Source organism: Populus trichocarpa, chromosome 4 (genome assembly GCF_000002775.5).
Source record: "Populus trichocarpa isolate Nisqually-1 chromosome 4, P.trichocarpa_v4.1, whole genome shotgun sequence".
Taxonomy (NCBI): domain Eukaryota; kingdom Viridiplantae; phylum Streptophyta; class Magnoliopsida; order Malpighiales; family Salicaceae; genus Populus; species Populus trichocarpa.
The window spans coordinates 5,433,393-5,452,000 of record NC_037288.2 but is presented as its reverse complement, the minus strand read 5'-3'; the positions used below and the strand labels follow the sequence as shown (position 1 = coordinate 5,452,000).

General features: G+C 32.4%; 1 protein-coding gene across 3 annotated transcripts; it reads left to right on the top strand.

Annotated features, from left to right (window-relative positions):
* Nucleotides 1-498: 498 nt before the first annotated feature.
* LOC7470186 (floral homeotic protein AGAMOUS) lies at nt 499-9,388 on the top strand. 3 transcript variants are annotated; one of them, XM_024599257.2, is made up of 9 exons: nt 499-789; nt 1,237-1,497; nt 6,324-6,405; nt 7,057-7,118; nt 7,204-7,303; nt 7,447-7,488; nt 7,692-7,733; nt 7,874-8,040; nt 9,093-9,388. In XM_024599257.2, the coding sequence occupies exons 2-9, from the start codon at nt 1,271-1,273 to the stop codon at nt 9,094-9,096; spliced, it is 726 nt and encodes a 241-aa protein (XP_024455025.1). In that variant the 5' UTR covers nt 499-789; nt 1,237-1,270; the 3' UTR covers nt 9,097-9,388. The 3 variants fall into 3 exon arrangements, with proteins under 3 accessions (XP_024455025.1, XP_024455024.1, XP_024455023.1); XM_024599256.2 differs by having other exon boundaries at nt 502-789; nt 1,258-1,497; XM_024599255.2 differs by having other exon boundaries at nt 504-789; nt 1,254-1,497.
* The last annotated feature ends 9,220 nt before the right edge of the window (nt 9,389-18,608 follow it).

Sequence of the window (18,608 nt, the reverse complement as noted above, 5' to 3'; positions counted from 1 at the left end):
CCTTTTCGTGTTTCATTTTAATTATTTTTAACAATCTTGTATTAATATATGTGAATTGATTGAATTAAATCTTGTAATACAATTTAATTGATTCTAAGTTAAACAATCTGCTGGGGAACATTCATACAACTATCTTTCTTTTCGTTTCAAGTAGGCAGGAAATAAAACGTTTTTAGTTTAGGTGACTAAACAATGGAATTTAATGAAATAAGGGTAGAGATGAGGTCTGAGGTTATCTTGTTAAGCACCTTCCCATTTGAACCATGATTTTGTCGTTAAGCACTGAGAGTGTAACTTAGCCCTAAAACGTCTCACTCACCTCATTATAATTCATTTTCAGAAAGTCCCTTGCTTTTCTCTCTAATGACCTAAATCATTTCCTTGAAAGCCAAAAATAAAAAATAAAAACGAATATAGTGGAGAGTTATTGAGGTCTGAATCTGACGACAGATTCCCACCTTTAGCCTCTTCTTTTTAATTCCTCTTCAATGCTCACCACTCATCAATACCAAGATAAGAAAAAGAAAAAAAATGGAAAAATTATTGAAGAAGAGAAATTACAAAGACAGTAGTTAGACTTGGTAGAAGTATTGTTATATATAAAGATTGGATGAGAGGTTGTTTTTCACTTTATAAATACCCACCTCTTAGCCCAAACTTGCTTCCATTTTCTTCATCTCTCTACTAGTTAGATTTGTAGGAGAAATCCCAAAGGAAAAGATCCTCACTTTCTCTACACATTAACTGCTATCTACAGCCCCTAGCTACTTTGTTTTATTTCCTCCCAAGGTTAGTTACTAAAACATGGAGTCATAAATCTCGTTGTATTCTTCAGTGCTTCATCACTTGTTTTGGGCTAATTAATCAATCTTTTCACGTTTCAAAACCCACCTCTTCTTTTTCTGTTTTGATCACTCAGAAACCCAAAAAAATACAACTTTCAAACATTTCTGTCTCCCTTTCCCATTTCAATCTCCAGATTGAAGCACCAGTGATTTATTTTTGTTTTGTTGATTGATTATTTTGACCATAACCAATAAACCATAACAATCGCAATTCAGAAGCTCCAGACGTTCATCGACCCCTTTTTCTTATGTTTATTTTATATTACTTCCATCCTGGACTACTCATTTGGACAAAAAAAGTATTGCTAAATATGCTATGAGTTGTGCATATATTATTCTTGAATTAGTAGTATTTTTTTCATTTTATTACATTTTTTGTGTTGTCACTCAGTTTGTGTTTTGGATCAGCTAGCTAGGCTGCAGCTATGGAATATCAAAATGAATCCCTTGAGAGCTCCCCCCTGAGGAAGCTGGGAAGGGGAAAGGTGGAGATCAAGCGGATCGAGAACACCACCAATCGCCAAGTCACTTTCTGCAAAAGGCGCAGTGGTTTGCTCAAGAAAGCCTACGAATTATCTGTTCTTTGCGATGCTGAGGTTGCACTCATCGTCTTCTCTAGCCGCGGTCGCCTTTATGAGTACTCTAACGATAGGTAAATAAATCTAATTTTAGATATTTGCTTCTCTGGATCTTAAATTCTCCATGTTACAAGCCCTCTATCTTCATGTGGTCACTTTTTTTTTTTATCTTCCTTTCTGCCCCAAAGAGATTTTTTTATCCTCTCTATTTTGCTTATGTTAGTGTTAATTTTTAGCTTTAATTGGTTTCTTTCATTTTCATTTTCTTTCTTTCATGAATGATCATTAAATGGTTTTCAATTTCTAAGGTGGGAAATTTATTATTATTATTATTATTTTGTGTTTAATCTCTGGGTAAAGGATTTAAAGCAAAAGAGACACAATCATTCCTTATGCTGCAGTTTAGATTGAGTTTCTTATCTAACTGAGATTCACTTGTCTTTCTTTCTTTCTTTCTCTTCTCTTACCCTTTAGACGATGCTGATGCACACGTTATTTTGAGTTCTTGGTTTGGTAAAAACATAGATCTGGTATAATAAACAGACATAGAAGCACTATATGAGTGTAGTATGGTAGCAGAAATAAGTATAGGTCTGTGAGATCAGCCTCTTTATCTCCTCCCTTGTTGTTAATTTTGTTGTTTCCGTTTTTCTTTCTCTTCCATTATTCCTCTTGCACTCTCTATCTCTCGCTTTTTTTTTTGCACATACTTGTTTGTTTGTGTCATCTACGAGGCTAAAGAGATTGCCTATAGCCAAAGCTGTCATCTTCTCATTAGTCCAAACCCTCCATCTCTTTTCACTTCCTAGTTAAATAGCACGTCAATTAGACATCAAGAAAGCAAAAGTACCATGTCAAATAACCGTGAAAAAGAAGAAGAACAAAGAAAGGTTTTTTTAATTTGTCATGTCACTCAAACATATATTATTAGGGTTTCAAATCCCAAATCCCCAGATGGGTTTTTCATCTTATTTTATTTTTCCAAACCAATCCAGGGTTTTTCCCCTAATCACACGAAATTTCCCAAAATCTCAGTTTGAACCCACGAGGGGATAGTGAAAACCTTTCTGTTAGTCAATGCATAACCCCAGTTAGGGTTCATAGTTAGGGTTCATATTCAAGTAACCACATGAAATCATCGAAATCGTACATTAACATTCAAGGAAAACTGTTAAATCAAGCAAGTGGACCCTTCCACAACCAATCAAAACTCAGTTAGATTTCACCTAGATTTTTACCCCTTTTTTAACCTGGGTAAGTATGGTACAGTAATCGGTTAGGGTTTAGTAGCCAGTCAAATAGATCAGATTGTTGTTCGGGTTTATGAACAGAATCTTTGGTAACGTCACACACGATTTTTCAGTTCTTGCCTACTGACAAAAGGCTTTATGTCATGATTCCTTAAACTGAACCCAAGATTTTTAACTTCCGATCCCCCTGGAAAAAATATGAAATTCCAAAAATTGTCCATTTCTTCTCCTTAGATCTCTCTCTATCTCTCTCCCGGTTAAATTGTTTCCATGGTGAAAGCAGAGAGATGGATCAATGAGAATGGGTTAACCAAGGCCATAATGATGGCACTGTTTAAGATCTTGTATAGATATATTTATATAAGTTTTTTTTTTTTTTAATTTAAAGAGAGATTTAGCCCCATTTGTATTTTTACGGTGAGAAAACACTTTTATAAAAAATTGATATTTTTTAAAAAATTATTTTTTATATTTTTTAGATTATTTTTATGTGTTAATATTAAAAATAAATTTTTTAAAATATAAAAAATATTATATTAATATATTTTAAATAAAAAATTAACCGTTGATGACAATATTGAGAGAAAGAGAGTCGTGAAGAGAGAATGAACGACAACTGTTAACCAGTGGAAGAGTTCTGTCAATTTTGGTTTCTTCTATGTAATAGAAAGCCTACAACTCTAGCTGGTATTGTACGGCTCTGATTCTCTCAGAGTTTCAGTCTGAGACTAATAAAATGTCCGATTAGTACAATATTTTATTACAATGAAATAGAATATCGAGGTGGGTAATAGAGTGAGTTTAAGGAGATTATCCACTATGTAATGGGTTATTGACACGTGGAGAATATTTGACCGCTGATCTACCTTGGCCAATCATATTGTAGGATTCAGTGACAGCTTGGCAGAGACAGCCAATCAATGTCTCGACGAAGTTAAGGTATAAGGAAATCTAGAAAAGCGGTTCTTGTCTGAATTGACAAGATGTGTTCACATTTTACTGAGATTATTATGGCAAAATTTTAGGATTTCCTTCGCATTGTGTCGAGGAAAGACTGGATAATCAGACTGACTCGGAGAGCTGTGGTTTTGTCATTCATCTTCTTTTTAGGGTTTTCTACGAGTTAACTTAATGGAGTTATTCGTTGATTTGACTGTTTAATTGCCTTACCGTCAAGCTTTGTTATAATAAGGATTTTTTAAATTGTTTTTTTTATTTATAAATATATTAAAATAATATTTTTTAATTTTTAAGATGGCATATCAAAAATATTTTAAAAAATAAAAAAATAATTTGAAATAAAAAAAAAATTAATTTTTTTAAAACAATATTTTTAACGCAATAACAAATTCTTAATCTTTTACTCATATATCTTAAATTTACGAGAGTTTTTTCCAAAAAGATAAAGAGATATATGTAAGCGATAAAGTATTAGTAACCTCACATAAAATAATGTACAATAATAGATAAAAACTAAATTTTATATAAAAATTGAATTTCAATCCACTTTCTTTTTTCGTGGATCATAAGGAGTTGGACTTGCTTTTTTCACGGTAATTTGACCAAAGAAAGAGTTAATACAAATAATATTAATTAAGATATTATCTCTTGTTGTTTGTTCTTGTTTTGAAATAATTTAGTTTTTTTTTTAAGAAAAAAAAGTTTTTCCAATACATAAGCAATACAAAAGTGTTTGAACATGGTAATTCTTCTTCTTCTTAGTTGACCAAATTACATTTAGTAGACTAAAGTTGTTCATATATATGCTACCATTGATAGAGTCATTGGCCAATTATATGTTTTTACGTCATTATATTTGAATTCTTTTGTTAATAGTAATTATTAATCACTGAAGTTATTGCATTCTTGTCAGCTGATAAACTCCAAGTTGTAATTTTATGTTTGATCTTGTAATTAAGAGCAAGCCAGGAGGACATCTCTAGTGTTCGAGGAAATTGACAAAATTTGCTTCCTCAAATATATTTTTGTTTTTCATTGGACAAAAATACATGTTATATATATATATAAAATGCCTATATTTTGTGAGTAGTTCCATAAGTTTAGGATATGTTTGAGGTAGTTTAACATAAGCATTTGATTTTTTTTTTTCAATCCTTATATCAAAATTATCATAAAAAAATTAAAAAAAAATTAATTTTTTTTATTAAAAAAAACACTTATAAACACAATATTACCCAAATACAGATTTATGAAGCCGCCATGTGGTAAAAAAATACATGTTAGAGATACCAGAAGTTTACAAGCATGTTTATATGCGTTAATGTGGCATATGAAATGTCATATCAATTGCGTTACAAAGCTTTTCTTGTGCTAAGTGTGGCGTTAGTAATAAGCAAGTGTTTGTAAGAATTGTCAACACGTGTGTTTACTTACTTGAAAGAACATTAATTGCTAATTTTATTAAATAATTAATCCTTCCTATTACTATCTTGGGATAGGTTGAAGAGCATAAGGAAAAGGGTTACCATGATAAATACAAAAAATAAAAAAGGAGGAAGGAGTAGTTTTCAATTTTATTTTAATTGTCAATACTATGTGCTTGGTGAAAAGTTATCTGTCCTCATTTTTATTTATTGTTTTTTACAAAAAGCATAGAATAATGTGTGTTTCATGTGTTTGGTTAGAGGTTATAGATGAAAAGCTTTAATAATAAATAGTAGCTAAATATACTTCATTGTTTGAGTGGTAGAGGAGATTTTTAAAATTTATGAAGACTACAATTCTCTTTCATTTCAAATAACATCCCTATTTTAGTGGTGAGATTAATGTATTTGTTTCTCTTTTTCTATTTTCTTTTATCAATATTATATATAAAACTAAAATGCATCAGTGTTTTACTATGGATTGATCACAATGCAATTCACTATAAAATAATTGATGCTTCCCTTAAAAAACCAAATAATTAAACAAACACTCAGGGTTAATTTTGTATTTTCATATCTTTATTGCATAGTGTAATTATTTCTATGTCCTTGAAAAAAGAAAAAAAACACTGGGGTTTTTTTAAAAAAATTTCATATTTTTTTGTATAGTGTAATTATCCCACCTTTGAGGCCAACTTTTTTTTACCTAAGGTAAAGGGGTATTTTTGGTTTTTTTATGTTTGTTTTTTTGCAATTATTATATGGGGTCAAGAGTGTTATGATCTTTTTATATAAAAAAAAAATGGTTGACACGTGATCTACAATTCCCCCTCCCTTTTCATTCCTAACCTTGAAAGTCTTAGTGAAACATATAGTTATAATAAAGAAATATTATCTCTAGTTTTGCAAATTAATTTCATAACATCAATTAAATATTCTGATAAGGTAAAGTTATTTAGGATGGAGAAATTTACATAATGAAGCCTCCTTCTGCCTGAGTAGTGCATTTCTATGGTATTTATGAGCATCAATTCTACAATCCATTGAAGCAAAAGAACTAACCTTCTTGAAACCCTCTTGCAGATAATTGTGAGTGAATGTAAGTCCACTACGAAATATTCACACGATTACGCACTTAGTTATCATTAAACTTTGTTTTTGGTGCTTTGCATTTTCTTAATTAGATTCTTCCACAGCTTTCCAATGCACATTTTGATGACTTTTTTTATTTTATTTTTCTTGATGGAAATGTTGACATGATTGCAGTGTCAAATCAACAATTGAGAGGTACAAAAAGGCATCTGCAGATTCTTCAAACACTGGGTCTGTTTCTGAAGCCAATGCTCAGGTACCATATATCAGCTCTAACTAACAATTTGTACTCATAATATCTATTAGATGGAGTTCAAGCATAATATTCCTCCCAATAATTTATTGCCAATATAGTGCTATGCTACCACTTCATTCACTCTTTCTTGATAACCCCAGCTTGTATAAAATCTATTAGATACCTCTAAGTTTTTGCCTTACCTTTCTCACTAGTGTCTGACATGACACTAGTGTTCACATGGATTAGCATCTCGGAGTTGAGGGTTGTCTGGCTTCTTCGAAGATCCAGGGTTTTCAAGAGGGTTTGTACATTGGGAGGCCCGTGGTTATAAACCTACTGTGTAAATGGTTTGATAAATAATGATTCATCAGATTTGAGTAATAGTCTTTTAATTTCTTTGTAAATGTTGTCTATGTTTTTTCCAGTCCTCCCTACACACACTCTGATAATTATAACCAATTTTGTTTCGCTTCCTCCTTTCGCTATGCTCCTACTGAATTTATTTCCAGTTTGATTCAGTATTATATGCAAGTTTACAAGAAAATAGAAGGGGGGAATCTACATCACTGAGATTTTCTACCTGTATTTTATCAACTGATCTAATATGAACTTGAGGCTCTTAATTTTGTTATATATAATGTTTTATTGCCTTTTGTTCTTGCATCTCAGTACTACCAGCAAGAAGCTGCCAAGCTGCGTTCCCAAATTGGTAATTTGCAGAATTCAAACAGGTCAGAGCCTGTTTGATATTGATCTATTTGTCAGATGATATCGTTTTCTCTTCCAAACTCCGCTTAAGTATAAATTATATTTCAGGCATATGCTGGGTGAAGCGCTTAGTTCATTGAGTGTGAAGGAACTTAAGAGTTTGGAAATACGACTTGAGAAAGGAATAAGCAGAATTCGTTCCAAAAAGGTTTTGATACTAGTACCGAATTGATACTATCACATTTTTTTGTTTTACTTGGATATCACATTTCCATGTATGGCCATTAACAAGTTTTGTGTTCATACTTTCCTGCTATGTTTCTAAAAAATTCCTCCCGCAAACCTTGCCAGAATGAGCTGTTGTTTGCAGAAATCGAGTATATGCAGAAGAGGGTAATGCTTCTTATGTTATCACATTTCCCATTTATTTAATATTTATTGTTTTCTGGTGGAGTATATTCTATATGATTGTTATATATTCTGAGGTAAAAGTCATCTAGTGTTTATTAACATAATGATTCTATGGTCAACTTATTCCTTCCTGTTTTCACTCCGAGATTTTCCTTTGATTCCTTGAATGAAAATGCACATTACAGGAGGTTGACTTGCACAACAATAACCAGCTTCTCCGAGCAAAGGTCTTTCTTCTATCTATCTATTTATCCATCTCGAGTGAGGGCAAGGATGCGTGCGTGTGCATGAATGAAGATCTCTATGTCTTATATCGTTAGTGAGCTGTTTATAATTTAGAAATATGAGGCTTATCTTGATAGTGCAGATTTCAGAGAATGAAAGAAAGCGACAGAGCATGAATTTGATGCCAGGAGGAGCAGACTTTGAGATCGTGCAGTCTCAACCATATGACTCTCGGAACTATTCTCAAGTGAATGGATTACAGCCTGCAAGTCATTACTCACATCAAGATCAGATGGCCCTTCAGTTAGTGTAAGTATCTCCTTTGTAACGAATAATAGGTTTTCATTAACCGGACAACCAGATTTAGTGTTGTGCATTCATAAAATACAATTAATTACTTTAATTTGGAGATGTTCCAAAAGTTGCAACTGCATGGTTCATGGGCTCTAATTTCTTGGAAGTATATAACCGATGCTATGTCTTTTCATTCTCATAATTACTGATTAGTCCCTTATAGATGATTATTTGCAGATTCTTATGACCATTTTCCCATTGAGATTATAAGATTTTGACATCGAATAGTTGGACTAGGAGTAAAGAGCTGTTGCTGTTATTTAGCACCCCAAAGGAAATATTATATACCTCTGAACCAATTGAATGGCCGACCTAGGTTTACTGAAATGTTTAGCTGTAAGAAGGTTAAGTGTTATCAGATTCCCCAAGTGAGAAGTACATGTTTCTTAGCATACTTTATGTTTCACGCACCTTGATTTTTCAAACTTTTTTTATCGATTTCTGAACTAAAGTGACTACATTATAGAACTTGAACCTAAAATTACTCTCCTCACTATAGGTGAAATCAGATTACTTGAAAATACTACTAAAAAAAATTATGGCGTTTGCTGGTATTTCTAACATCTTTTCTGCTAATCTTGTATTAATTTTCTCCTAGATGAACTTGTTATTATGTAAAAAGGTTTCATTACTCATGCAATGGTGCACTAATGCTTGAGGAGTTCCAAGTAACTTTGCTGTCTCATGTAAAGAAGAGTGCTGAAGTTCACTATGGTTTAACTTCTACTGCACTGCTTGATATTGCCATGAACTCTGACATCATTTGGCTTGATCTTGTTCTAAAATCTAAATGAAATAATTCTCTCTTACTATATATCTTCTTAACCCTTTGCATATGATTAAGTGGTCTTTGATAGGATATCATTAAAACCTCGCATAAAAGCTACCATTTTATAAATTTCAAACTCCACGACGCATTTTCTGGTGATTCCATTGCTGATTATTGTTTAAAGACATCATTATTCCAATTAGTACATGTATAATAATTTCCTCTGTTGTTGGTGCAGTTAATAATCTCCAAGTGCAGCAGTTTCTCGCATTTCCATATTCCATGGAGAGTACCTGGGTTTCCATTGAGCGCAAAAGCTACATGTATGCTAAAAAACCTGAAGTAGCGTAAATCATATTTGTCTGGGTGGGAGGGCCTAGTACTCTTCCTCTATGTATTAACTATCCTGTCCCAGTTAAGACATAAGAAATGTCAGAGAAGGATTTCTTTTCTGTATGTTTCATGAAGGCATTAAGATGCTGTTACAGTTGTGACTAACTTATTATATATGTCTTACTGCTTCATCTTGTGATATTTTCTTGCATGTTAATCTGATTAAAGTGTAGCTTAGACCATTCACCATGTTAATGGTGACTTGTTGGTGACTACTAGTAGCTAGCTCTCCGTAGTACTGCTATGCCTTCAAAAAATGATGGGTCGGAAATTACTAGCTAGCTAGTATTGCTGTTTCATTCAATCTCTGCTTAAACCCAAAAATCAGGACTAGTGGATTAGCATACCTCTCACCAGGACAATGCACTAGAGCACATTTTCATCTTCTTCTCATATTTTAAAGGCCTATTGATCTTTGGTGCTAGCTAGATGCAATTTACACCTTGCAAATGTGATTTTGTGCGATAGAGAAATTATTTAGTCACTGTTTCATTAATCTAGCTGAAAATAAGACGACCAAGATGGTGTTATGTTCATTATCAGGAATAGGAATAGTACTATGACCGAGGGTGTAAAGTATAATTTTCGAGCATATAAAGTATTTATTATTACTTTCATTTCAATTGCGGATGTATCTTTCCAAACTCGAAACTCGAGGATTGTCAAGAAGGTCGTTTGGCAAGCCCGCAAACTAGCGAGATTGGTGCTGGTTTTGCCTACTAGCTCCAGCCCAAACATGATTATAATAACAATGGAGGTCTTCGTTTTTATTGTGGGTGGATCTCTCATTTAGAATTTTTACGTACCAAAGCCATGCAGAAGCTTCAAAATGTCCACATTTTGTTAGCTATTAGTTATGGAATGCCGACGTTCTAGATGAGAGAAGACATACAATTTTATAAAGGATCATGCAAATCTCTATTTAATTAGATTCAAACACTCTAATGGCTGTAGCATATACATCCATTGCCTAATGAGGCAGGGAGAAGATGATATCATGATAAACTAAGTGTTCCATGGAACGGCATTAGGGACTTGGGTTAGGTATATCTTTAATCCATTTTTCTGTTTTCAACTTCTAAGTAAACTTCTTGCATTTCAAGTACAGAGCAATTATATTAGGCTAGAAGTTAAAAGAACAAAAAAAAAAAAAAAAAAAATTCAAGAATGGATGTCAAGCACCAACGGTAACCTCCTTGGTGTTTGCAGAAAACAATACAAAAACAAGAATCATATGTTTTTGGCAGTTTTGTTTGTGGACGACAGTTTGAGTACAAGTCATTTCCAACGACATAATCGTCAGCTTGTAAATTTTATTTATTTTTTTTATTATTTATTTTTTAGAGTCATCCTCCTCACTTACACCCAAAAAAAAATGTCAAGGAATTAGGGGCACGAATAAATACTTGCGTTTTATCTGGTATATATATATCCATGAGTATTGTATATGTTGCTAATTGGGACTCTGTTTCGAGTCAAGTTAGAGGAAAAAATTCGTCTCTTTTTATGATCAAAACAGTATGTTTCAATTTCTTTTTCAAAAAATTAAAGTTAAAGGTTAGGCATGTTCTTTTTTAAAAAAAATTCAAAATTAACCTATAATTTTTATCCTTATCAGTCCAATATTGCGCGCAACCCGCCCTCTTTCATAGAAAGAGAGACTTTTTGTGTTTAGATGGGGAAAAAAGTTTTATGTTGAAAACGAGTAACCATCTAATATTATGGTTACTAGAAAATCCTAATTAGTCTTCAAAGTTCTAAGGTAAAGGATTGTTTATGCTAAAGAAAAAATACTATCACTCTGAAATATCCTACCTATGATAAGTTGTATTGCTACTTGTTTTTAATTCATAATAGTCTGTTATGTCTAATATTGGTGGTCTATCTACATGTGTGATAATGAGTCTACTGTAATGAGTTAAACTCTAGGTGAACGAGAGGATTTAAAACTATCTATTATAAAGTCTATGTCATCTTTGTAACTCTCGATTACTTAGTGAATTGACATATCTATAACAATTTACTCTTGATCATTGACTATTAATAGTTTATTAAGACATGTTAATGAATAATTGGGTGAATTTATATTAAGCTCATTGAACCTAACTCAGATCCTAATAGGATTTGTTGCTAAATACTTTATTTATGCAACAGGAGCCCATAAATAATGCCTTGTTCATTTTCATTATCTTATAATACTAAGGTTCACTCGTATTTTTTGTTGAATGAGAATTTTGCATCCTATCCTAAAATATTCAAACAGTAACAATTATGGATTGATCTACTTGGTGATAGGATTTAGTGGCACAAATGTTTTAGACCTACTAAGAAAAATTAATACCCTTGATTGTCACTTAGATGTCCTTGATAGATAATAGACTTGAAGGCTTGAAATTTCGAAAGGAAGACATGTTTTGAAAATAAAAGAGACCAGGGCATTTCTCCTCAATAATAATTAAAATAATAGCTCATTATAAGTCTATTTATCTCAAATATTATGAGTGAGTGAATAATAAAATATTTATTTTTTTAATGAAAAGTTTTTAAAAGTTGTTTTGGAATGCTGGCCCATAAAAACTTTTTTTATTTGGCTCAAATCTTAATGGGTTTTATAAATAAGTTATAAATCCAATATAAAAACATGCAATATGATAAATATTTTTTTTGTTTTTCTTCCTTTTTTTAGAAATAAAGACATGCATATGTAAAATAAGATCATAGAAATAACATGTTAATTACAAAACTTTTATAGACAGTGAGTATGTGTGTGGGGCCAAAATACATGGAATTTGAAATACATTTTTTGCTTGATCATGAAAACAAGGATAACTACAACAAGCATAAAAAATACAAGATAACTATTTAATCCTAAGAATAAAAGATCTAAAGTAATACTATTAATTCATGCTTCGTCCAAGCAAGCAAAACCATGTGTCATGATTTTTTTCATTCATAATCAAGGAAGTATGCAATATTAAAAAACAAAAAATCTCAAAACCCTAACTTTTATAATTCGAAGTCAATGTTACAAATGAACCTTAAAACACAAGTTTTGGTTTTCCTTTAATGCATTTTTTTTAAACCAAACTTATAACATTTATTCTCTTTTTAAAAAAAATTAAAAAATAAAAGGCATGCAACACCTAAATTAAAACACAAATTAACTCTAAAAATCCAAACTTTAGATTTCCATCCATGTATTTTTCTATGTGAAACAAACACATATTTATCCATTTAGTTGTTTTAATTTTTTTATGATCAAAACACACCATATCCAAATCAAACCTAACTAAGCCTATAAATACCATTATTTACTTGTGTTCATGCATCTTAAAATAAAAAATATATATATTATTTTGCACATTTTGCACAAAAATCATAAAAGAAAAAAAAAGAGGGATTTAGTAGAGTAGATAGGTTTTATGGATGTCCTTGGTGGCTGTCACTGTGGTTGGCTTGTTGTGGAAAGGTATTTTGAGTGGTTTTCTCTTTTTAGGCTAAGAGTTCTTATATCTCTTTGGTTATGCCTTTTTTTTCTCTACTTCTTTCATTCTTTTCCTCCTCTCTTGCTTTTTTATCCTTTATGGAACTCTCTGGTTCGAAATGATTCAGTTTAGTGACCAAAAAAACAAGCTTTCTTTCTTCTTCACAATTCAATTTTGTTTAATTTAGGTTTGTTTTCTCTCTACTTCTTCTCTTTTTTTTTTTTCTCTCCTCACTCTTATATACCCTCTAGACAAGTCATTTTAAACTTAAACCTTCTTCTCCATTATATCTCTTAAATTTAAGTCCTTCTCTCTCTAGGCTTCTTCCATTTCTTTCTCATCATGCCCCTTTATTCTTATGTAGGGAGGAAGGTTCTGGAACCTTTCTAGGAAGAACAAGTCCATTCATTGATCTACTTGGATCAATCTTGTCCATCAACCATTGTTGTACACTTTGTATAACATACTCGGATTACCTCCTCTGACACGTATTTTTCACCACCATAAAGAGGCAATAAAGTGGATCTTTGGCTAAAAATAAAGTACAAGTGTAAAGAAAGAGAATGACATGTTTTTTTTTTATCATTAATGTCAAAGTGAGAGAAAGAAATGGTGGTCCATAGTAGCTCTAAAAACACCTAAAAAAAAGGAGAAAAAAATGGATAAATAAAAGCATGTATGCGTGAGGGATATGACTGCCCCTCACAATGCTTTTAAAACGACATTATTTGGTTCCTCTAATTAACTCTTAGAGTAGGCTTAAATTTAGAAACCATATAAATTTTGATTATGTTCTTGCGATTGATTGTGCTTGTCTTTATATTTTTCTATTTACCAATTAGTTTGAGATTTTAAGGTTATTTATGTTATACTAGCTTTGTCTTAAACTCAACTTACCCAAAAACCTAGCACAACCATTTTCTCTCATCAACATTGGTTTGGCACATAATATAATGCATACATGGCATCCAATCATTCATAAAATATTCTCATACCACCCTTTTTTACTGGTTAAATGTTTTTCTTACCGCCAATAAAGAATAAGATTTTCATGTAGGCGAGCTATATAAGGGATGCCATCCTACGATGATGAGCTACACTTCTTCATCTTCCCATGTAAGTTGCTAAATTAGGTGTTTAAATACCCAATAATATAAGTAAAGGGAACTAACTCTCTATTTACCCAAAAGATCCCTATATTTTTCTTATTGTTTCTATACCATTAAACTATTTCTCTAAACTGATATAGGCACCAAAGAATCCCTTCAACATATAGAGACTTTGTTTTGCAGGTTACAATCTAGCAAGAACAGCCAAATCCATCATCAGTTGTGAAAAAGTTTAGCGAAACCCTTTGAAGTTTTTATATGACTTTTAATTGAACTTGACTAGATTTGAATAACCTAATATTGCCCTATAGGCATCTCTATAATTTCTATCATGAGATGTAATACATCGTGTGAAGAAACAGATTGCATGTTTTATTTGGCTAAAGTTAAATAAATGATAGTTGAGTACTTGTGTAAGGCTTACCTATGCAATCAATCCAAGAAGAAACTGCAATGTGAATCCATGCATTTTTAGGTTTTTTCTCTTCTTTTTTTCAATTACTCTCTTTTCTCCTAATAGGAAAAGGTATAAGTTTAAGCAATATATGGGTCATGATAGAAAGGGTTTTTCTCTCTCTTTTTTTTAATCTCTCTCTCTCTAGCAAGGCTATTAGACCTAATATCCTTGAGCTCATCTAAGCGTTGAGCCCAAGCATATATGGGTCTAGCAAAACTACCACACCTGGTATCCTTTGACTCAACCTAGCATTGCTTTTCCCTCTGATCAAGTTATAAATATTTTTCCTCTGATAAAGTTAGAGATATTTGAAATTATTATTGCAAAATTACATTTTAACCCTTCTTCTCCTTAAAAAGACAAAATTCATGGGCTATAAATACACCATGAATCCTTCAAACAAGAGAGTCAAAATCTTCATTCTCTAATGCATATTTATTTTAAAGTCTTTCAAAAATATGATTGTCTTTTCTCTCAAAATGTTACTTAGTTAAACATTGGAGAGTCCCTAAATTCATTAAAAAAAACCTTTCGCAGGTATCAAGCAACAGCTATCAGCCACTTTGGCTAGGAAAAATAGATCAGATTGCTAAAATTAAAAGATTAACCGATTATCCAAGATATAAGTCTAGCCCTCAAACTACTTGGATTTTTTGGGACATCATCACTAGCGTTGTTTGTGGGAACCTGTTCAAAAAGTCATCAATTGTTCTTCCATAACTAGTTATTGATATCCCTAATCATTATCAAAGGCAGATAATCAAGAAACACCTAGAATATGACACATCATGGACCTCCCTATAGTCACTAGCATATCTGCTCCATCAAAGCTTCAACACTCTTTAATACGGAGTAGAAAATGCTACATAGTAATTTAATCATCCTAAGTCAGAGCATGATTTCTTCTACTTGCTCATAGACTTAGTGAGACGAGCAAATCTAGACTATGTGTTTGTCAACTTTACAAAATACAATTGAAGCCTCGAGGTTTTGAAAAGCTTCCACCAAGTACAAGTGGGATATTGGTTCAAACCATTGAACATGTGAAATATTTTTAGCAACTATCCAAGGGAAAAGGAATAGTCTTTTTCACATCAGGCATTCTGGTCAAATGAAAATTTACCATAGCCAATGAGCCAATGAAAATAAAAATGTAAGTTTCTTATATATGAATGACTTATTCAAAATAACATTTTTTATTTCTTCACCAAATGATGCCTAACATCCCCATGACCTTCCAGAGATGGGATGGACTCGGTCTTCCTAGTGTGATAGCGCGATTTAACTTAAAAGGGATCAACGCCTCCCTAATGCTATGATATAATTTACCTTAGAAGGGATTGATATGGTCTCCCTAGTATGATCACATATTTCTCCAAGGATGAGATAGACATTGTCTCAACAATGAGGATGGATATGGGTCCCCTAGGCCAATAATCCCATGACCTTCCAAGGATGGGGATGGAATCAGTATCTCTAGTGCGATTGCGCAATTTACCTTGGAACAGATCAACGTCTCCCAAGTGATATGGCATAATTTACCTTGGAATGGATTAACATGGTCTCTCAAGTGTAATCGTACATTTTCTCAAGAATGAGATAGACATTGCCTAAAAAATAGGGATGGATATGGTATTTGTAAGGCAATAACCCCATAACCTTTCAAGGATGGGATGGACCCAGTCTTCCTAATACGACTGCATAATTTACCTTGGAAATGATCAACATCTCGCTAGTGTTATGACATAATTTACCTTGGAAAGAATTAGCATGGTCTCCCTAGTATGATCACATATTTCTCCAAGAATAGGATATTAGACGTTGCCTAAGCAATAGAGATGGACTCCGTCTACCTATGAAAATTAAAGATACAAATTATCGAAGCTAGTAGTAGTGATGAAAAATATATTCAATTTATGTATTATAAAGATTTTTGTATGTCGTTGCTGCTACTATTATCAAAGCTCGAACCCTAAAGAAAAGAAGCAAAAGCTTTTCAGAAAAGAAAGATAATAAAATGAAGAGAGAAAGCACCTCACGACAGCGTCACCAAAAAGAAGGCTTGACACTACAGTTTACATAAAATTGATGCTCACTCAGGTCAGGTGTTGGTCACACTATGGTTGGTGCTAGATTACATAAGATTTTTACTTGATTTGGCACAATAAATGCTCTTCATTCACATGGAAAGCGAATCAAGATACCATAGTTAGGTGATCTAATCTTTTACACAAAGAGTAAGGATAGTTGTGGTTATCCATCATCACTCTGGCAGCCACTTAATGATACCGTCTTATGAGCAGCACATCGGAGGAGGGTTGCCTTTTCTTGTCTGCCAGCCACTTAATGATATCGTTCTTAATTAACCCAACGAAAATGCAGACCCACTATATGTCTCTCTTTAGTCCTCACAGCCTAACAGCTCCTTTACCCGCCAAAAATTGTGCCTCAAGAAGCAACCTTTATCTTCTACCATCCATCTTTAATGCCTCGTTTTGCGAAACTTGCCCTAAAAAAGCTTGAATCATCTACGCATTTTGAAGTTAGCTACATCATCAACATTATCTGATATACAAGAAGCAAAGATACTTCAGAATTTCTCATATATTATTATTCAGCATTTATGCAATATAATAATTTATCCGTAAACACTGAATACTTCTGAAATGTTTCCAAAATAATCCTTTTTTTCCAGAAATTTGAGGATAATTATAAATGATTAATATTTTTGACAGGGTTAAAAAAACAATTACTTTTATCTATGCATTATCTATTTTAGTTTTTAATTTTTTAAAATTAATTTTTCATGGACTCAAATGAGTATAATAATATTTCAAATAAGATTAGGGCTTTTTTATACATGATTTTTAATTATATCATGAATAATAATATATCAACCCAATATGTATAATTTAAAATAAAATTATGTTCCAAACATATTCCGTAACAATAGCAGTTTTTTAATGTTTATGAAATTTTTAAAAGGTAATTACTTTTTTAACTTGATAAAATACAATGTTGAAAAAAGTTTTGTTTAATTATATTTTGGAAGTAACAAAATATATCGAGTAAAAAAAAGTTTTCATGAGTGGTCTAGGCTGCTTCAAATCGATGGATGGGGCGATCTTTGTGAATTATTATTATTTTTTAAGTATTGTGATAATAATTATTTTTTAAAATATTTTTTATTATAAAATATATTAAAATAATATTTTTAATTATTTTTTAAATTTTATTTTTAACATAGATTTATCAAAATGATCTGAAAATACAAAAAAAATAATTTAAAGTAAAAAAAAATGTATTAATTTTTTTTTAATACACAAAAATAAAAGGTTTTTAAGAGTTGACACCACACATCTCAAGAAATTTCAATCTTCATGAACGATTGCCGAAGCCTCTATATATTCAACCTATCATAAATTCTTTCATAACCTCCGCATTCCAGTCCTCTCCGTGTAGATTTCGGCCCCAAGCTACCTAAGTCAATCATGACACATTCTTGCATTTGCTAGCACACGTACGTATTTTCTCTGAAATCGACAGAATCTCGTTGAAATCACCTAATACCATTGAAGGAGAAGATATGGATTTGAGCTAGAAGTCTAATATTATGCTCAAAACACTCTCTTCTTTAGCTGGTCTTTTGGATTGACATAAACCACAGTACATAACCATGATGATCCCCCTCCATCATCCACTGTTACATGAACATAGTGACGAGAAGACTTCAATATCTTCATGTCAGCCCTGATTTTATTGCATCATCTCCACTCCCGTTGTACCTTCTGCCTGTTGTTTCTCCTTCCCGTTCTCAGTGAGATGCTGTACAGGAGGACATATCTCCTTCTTATGCCATACTGGCCACATTTGGAAACAATTTTGATGGAGACCCTCACATACTATTCGGCGTACTCTCCTTCTCACCTTGAACTTCAATAATAATGGCTTCGTAAGATCTATTTCCACACAAATCCTGGTATAGTTTCCATGAGTGCCAATTGACGTCGTCATGTCCACCTTCAGAGCCTTGCCAATAAGATCCCCAATTCTCCACAAAACCCTTTTATCATAATACTCCATTGCCAAACCTGGAAGTCAGACCCACACAGCGACCTTTCAATTGGATAAAAACTGGATGCCATTGTCTCACGGTAAGATAATGATCTGCCACCATCCATAGACCCTAAAGAGAGCAAAGCCCAGGTCATCGGGATTGAAAACTTATCCAGGAAGATATTGTTTCCCAAATCCACCAGTCTTAGATCGCCTTGAATTTTCCATAGCGTATGGAGTCTTCTCATCAAATA